At 53.4% G+C, this 5,668-nt stretch overlaps 1 protein-coding gene across 1 annotated transcript; it reads right to left on the bottom strand.

Annotated features, from left to right (window-relative positions):
- Nucleotides 1-269: 269 nt before the first annotated feature.
- LOC131725477 (F-actin-capping protein subunit beta-like) lies at nucleotides 270-5,213 on the bottom strand (the record flags this gene model as incomplete). Its single annotated transcript, XM_059018714.1, has 7 exons — nucleotides 270-887; nucleotides 2,483-2,559; nucleotides 2,756-2,821; nucleotides 3,193-3,309; nucleotides 3,556-3,697; nucleotides 3,795-3,908; nucleotides 5,077-5,213. Coding segments are annotated over 7 exons (741 nt in total), but the record flags the coding sequence as incomplete, so codon positions are not given.
- Between the last annotated feature and the right edge of the window lie 455 nt (nucleotides 5,214-5,668).

Here is a 5,668-nt window from a genome sequence, read left to right as displayed (position 1 = left end):
GGAGCGCGCGCTCGGGTTCCCTTTAAACAGGAGCGCGCGCTCGGGTTCCCTTTAAACAGGAGCGCGCGCTCGGGTTCCCTTTAAACAGGAGCGCGCGCTCGGGTTCCCTTTAAACAGGAGCGCGCGCTCGGGTTCCCTTTAAACAGGAGCGCGCGCTCGGGTTCCCTTTAAACAAGAGCGCGCTCGGGTTCCCTTTAAACAGGAGCGCCCTCGGGTTCCCTTTAAACAGGAGCGCCCTCGGGTTCCCTTTAAAGAATCCACAAGACCAGTTTGCTTTAGACCAGTTTTGAGTTTTATTGTCATCATCATCATTATTATTATCATGGTGGAGGCTCCAGTAAGAGAGATCTCTCTGAGGTTTGTAAGATCTTTACAAAGACACACGCTTCACAAAAACAAGCCTGCGTTTCCATCACTGGAACGCACCTCCGTACAACTCTGAAACTTACACCAAAAACCAAGAGAGAAAAAGACGACACAAAAAACATCCAGCTGTGTTTAGTGTGTACCATTATTACATCTGAATCAAAGAAACAAAATACTTCTAATGAAAGAACGAGAGTCTGCAGGGTTAGCCGGCCCGCGCGGGAAAAGAAACACTTACTGCACGGTTTGTGTTTCGTGTTTTTTTTATTTTAAATGGATAAAGTGAATGGCTTTGAGAGTGAGCGAATAACAGACAGAACAGGACTAAAAAAACAACTAAACAAAAGAAATCTCTGCTCTCAAGAGAGACGGAGAGAGTGCGCAGCGTTGGACAGGGAGAGGGGAGGGGGGGAGAGACGAGTGCAGCTGGGTTCTAACTCTGCTGTTTGCGTTTGAGCGCCTCCACCAGGTCGTTCCTGAGGTTCTCCTGCTTGGATTTGTCTGCCAGTGTCTGTACGCTCCTGAGGGGAGGGACAGGGGGAGAGAGAGAGGGAGAGAGGGATTAGAAGCCCGCTCAACACCAGCCGCTCCACAGCCGGGCTCCTCCACTGCATTGCTCTATCCTGACATTTAAAACAACGCTTCCTCCGAAATGAAAAATCAAAGGAAAACACGGTAATGAAGACAATGTGATAAATACAGAGAGTGAGAGCAGACTGTACTGTAGAGAGAGAGAGTGAGAGTGAGAGTGAGAGTGAGAGTGAGAGCAGACTGTACTGTAGAGAGCGAGAGCAGACTGTACTGTAGAGAGTGAGAGAATGAGAGCAGGCAATGATTCCACTCTGAACAGCTCAAGCAGCGATGGGGCAGCCGTGCCTCTCACACACACACACACACACACACAGCAGAGAGGAGCCGGGTTAGGGTGCGGGTGCGAGGGGCACACACACACAGCAGAGAGGAGCCGGGTTAGGGTGCGGGTGCGGGGGGCACACACACACACAGCAGAGAGGAGCCGGGTTAGGGTGCGGGTGCGGGAGAGGGGCGCACACACACACACACGGCCCGGGAGGTACCTGCACTGTCTAGTTCTCAGGCTGCACGAAGATCTGCCGCTGTGTCAGCACCTGAGACAGCTCACGCTGCAGCTGCTTGTACTTTTGATTATCGGGCAAAGAATCGATAGATCTGAGGGAGGGGGAGGGGCGGGAGAGGGAGAGGGAGAGGGAGAGGGGAGGGGAGGGAGGAGAAAGCATGGAACAGAGGGAGGAAAGAATGGAGCCAGATTGGGGAAGGAAAGAAGGAAAAAAGAAGGAAGGATGGTGAGATGGAGGAATACAAACCAGAGTTTAGGAAATGCAGAGAGCTGAACGACTCACTGCAGCAAGATCGAGGACGAAAGAAAAAACAAACAATGACAAACTGAAGAGAAATCATGAAAGTGAGGGGAGGGGTCAGGTCTGCACAGCAACTCGGAGAGGGGGTACGGGGAGCTAGCTCTCTCTGCTGGAGTGACTGCATGGGGGAGGGGGGGAGGCTGCAAATGTCTTCTATATCTGGTCAGTGACCCCTCACCCAGCAGGTACTGCTTGGCACGTGAATGCGTGTGATTGCCATGTGCTTGCTGTGTGAATGGCGTGTGATTGCCATGGGCTTGGCATGTGATTGCGATTGCCATGTGCTTGCTGTGTGAATGGCGTGTGATTGCCATGGGCTTGGCATGTGACTTGGATTGCCATGTGCTTGCTTGTGAATGGAGTGTGATTGTCATGTGATTGTCGTGTGAATGGAGTGTGATTGTCATGTGCTTGCTGTGTGAATGGAGTGTGATTGTCATGTGCTTGCTGTGTGAATGGAGTGTGATTGTCATGTGCTTGCTGTGTGAATGGAGTGTGATTGTCATGTGCTTGCTGTGTGGTTGGCATGTGCTTGCTGTGTGAATGGAGTGTGATTGTCATGTGCTTGCTGTGTGAATGGAGTGTGATTGTCATGTGCTTGCTGTGTGAATGGAGTGTGATTGTCATGTGCTTGCTGTGTGGTTGGCATGTGCTTGCTGTGTGAATGGCGTGTGATTGTCATGTGCTTGCTGTGTGAATGGCGTGTGGTTGGCGTGTACCTCAGCCCATTGACGATGTCCTTGGTCTTCCCAAAGTAGATCTCATTCAGAGTGCTGCGGATCTTATTCTCCATGTCCTGCAAAGGTATGGAATGGAGGCGTGTTAATGAGGACTGCTCTCAACCAATCAGAAACAGAGACACACACACACACACACACACAATCTCCTCTGACACCCTTGCAGGAGACCCCCCCCCCCCGACACAACTCCCCTGTGTGACAGTGTGTGAGAGACAGACAGTGTGAGAGAAATGAGACTGCAGTTCCACGTACCTCCACCAGGCGGCCGATGTTGGCTATGTGAGGAGACGACTCACTGACTGTCTCGTCCTTCTCCATCTGAAACAGAGCAGAAAAAGATCAGAGATTAGCAAGGCGTCCCTGCAGAGCACAGAGCTGCTCAGCCCAGCCCAGCCATTCCCAGCGCAGTTCCTCACAGTGACAGCAGGGGGCAGTGCTCTGGCCAGGCTTGTTGTGACAACCTTGGAATTCGTGAGGGGAGTGGCCCAGCGCCCCTGGCAAAGTGAGTAATAAAAACAGTGTGAGTGTGTGTGTGTGTGTGTGTGTGTGTGTGTGTGTGTGTGTGTGTGTGAGTGTGAGCTTGGCCCCGCTATAAGACAAGGGGCTCCAGCGGTCAGTACGGTGACCAGGCAGGGGCTCCAGCAGTCAGTACAGTGACCAGGCAGGGGCTCCAGCGGTCAGTATTGTACCTGTCTGGTCAGGCTGCCCCCCAGGTTCATGGTGCCTGAGCCGGTCTTGGTGGTCTGTAGCCACAGCATGACTGTCGAGGTCAGCTTGTAGTGGGCAGTGCGGCCGCTGGACTTCTCCTGAGGAGAGAGAGAGCGAGAGAAAGAGAGCGAGAGAGGGGGAGAGAGAGGGAGAGAAAGAGGGCGAGAGAGAGAGGGCGAGAGAGAGAGAGAGAGAGAGAGAGAGAGAGAGAGAGAGAGAGAGAGAGAGAGAGGGTTTACAGTTAGAAACACGATCACAGACATGCAGGCACACAACCTACCCCTGTCCATTCCACTATCACTCCAGCCCTTGATTTTCTTGGCTTGTCTCCCCTCCCCTCTCACCTGCACCTCCACCACGTGAATGGAGTCCCAACAGCCCTTGATTTTCTTGGACCCGTCTCCCGCCTTCTTGATGAGAATCACGCCGGCGAACCCGTGATCCAGATCCCAGAGGTACACCGAGGACACACCCCCCTCGAAATACCTGCAGACCAGACGACACATTACAATACAGTGCAGTGCAGCCCCAAACAATACAATACAGTACTCGCAGGTCTGTACTGGTTTGTACTGGTACTCACAGGTCTCTGTACTGGTCGAAGGCGTTGTTTGCCTCGACCTCCAGCTTGCGCAGGCGGGCCGAGGGCATGGCTCCATCATCGATCGGGGGCTCATACTTATTACTCCAGGGGGACCTGAGAGGAGAAGAGAGAGACTGAGAGAGGAGAGGAGAGGAGAGGAGAGAGAGAGGAGAGGAGAGAAGAGAGAGACAGGGGAGAGGGGAGAAGAGGAGAGAGAGAAGAGGAGAGAGAGAGGAGAGGAGAGGAAAGGGGAGAAGAGAGAGACAGAGAGGAGAGGAGAGGGGAGAGAGACAGGGGAGAGAGAGAAGAAGAGAGACAGAGAGGAGAGGAAAGGGGAGAAGAGAGAGACTGAGAGAGGAGAGGAGAGGAGAGGGGAGAGAGAGGAGAGGAGAGAAGAGAGAGACAGGGGAGAGGGGAGAAGAGGAGAGAGAGAAGAGGAGAGAGAGAGGAGAGGAGAGGAAAGGGGAGAAGAGAGAGACAGAGAGGAGAGGAGAGGGGAGAGAGACAGGGGAGAGAGAGAAGAAGAGAGACAGAGAGGAGAGGAAAGGGGAGAAGAGAGAGACTGAGAGAGGAGAGGAGAGGAGAGGGGAGAGAGAAGAGAGGAGAGAAGAGAGAGACAGAGAGGAGAGGAGAGGGGAGAGAGACAGGGGAGAGAGAGAAGAAGAGAGACAGAGAGGAGAGGAGAGGAAAGGGGAGAAGAGAGAGACTGAGAGAGGAGAGGAGAGGGGAGAGAAGAGAGGAGAGAAGAGAGAGACAGGGGAGAGGGAAGAAGAGGAGAGAGAGAAGAGGAGAGACAGAGAGGAGAGAAGAGGAAAGGGGAGAAGAGGAGAGAGAGAAGAGAGGAGAAAAGAGAGAGACAGGGGAGAGGGGAGAAGAGGAGAGAAGAGGAGAGAGACAGAGGAGATGAGAAGAGGAAAGGGGAGAAGAGAGAGAGGGGAGAAGAGGAGAGAGAGAAGAGAGAGACAGAGGAGATGAGAAGAGGAAAGGGGAGAAGAGAGAGATTGAGAGAGGAGAGGAGAGGGGAGAGAGAGGAGAGAGGAGAGACAGAGAGAAGAGGAGAGAGACAGAGACAGAGGAGAGAGACAGAGAGACAGAGGAGAGGAGAGAAGAGACAGGGGAGAGGGGAGAAGAGAGAGACAGAGAGAAGAGGAGAGAGAAGAGAGGAGAAGAGGAGAGACATAGAGGGAGAGAGGACACTGAGGGGAGCAAGGTATAGAGAGGAGAGACAGTGTACACACGCAGCACTGACTGACACACAGGCAGCCGCAGTGCCCTGGCTCACCTGTAGGAGTCCCCGTCTCGGTTGTAGTCACACAGCAGGTAATCCTTCCCCACTATCTTGTCTCGGGCGATCTTGAGAGGCTGGTCAACCGAGGACAGCAGGTCCTCACAGAGACTGGGGACCTGGGATACAAGAGAGAGTTAGACAAGACTGTACCGAGAGGAGAGCAGGGAGAACACACACACACACACACACACACAGAGACACACACCCACACACCCACACACACAGAGACACACACCCACACAGAGACTGGGGACCTGGGATACAAGAGAGAGTTAGACAAGACTGCACCGAGAGGAGAGCAGGGAGAACACACACAGACACCCACACCCACACACACACACCCACACACACACACCCACACACACACACACACAGTGCTTTCCTAGAATACCTGATCCCAGCTCTGTCCAGCAGAGGGCACTGCTGCACTGCAAGAGAGAGGGACTCGCACCGAGCAAAACAACAAAAACAAGAGAGAGAGAGAGAGAGAGCCTGGAGCGCTTTGAGAAGACTCTGCCAGAACACTGCCTGAGAGACACCATGCAAGGGAAAAGCAGAGAGAGGCACGCACACACACTGAGACACA

This window comes from Acipenser ruthenus, unplaced genomic scaffold (genome assembly GCF_902713425.1).
Source record: "Acipenser ruthenus unplaced genomic scaffold, fAciRut3.2 maternal haplotype, whole genome shotgun sequence".
Taxonomy (NCBI): Eukaryota; Metazoa; Chordata; class Actinopteri; order Acipenseriformes; family Acipenseridae; genus Acipenser; species Acipenser ruthenus.
Note: the sequence above shows the minus strand (reverse complement) of the source record. Positions and strands in the feature narration are given on the sequence as shown.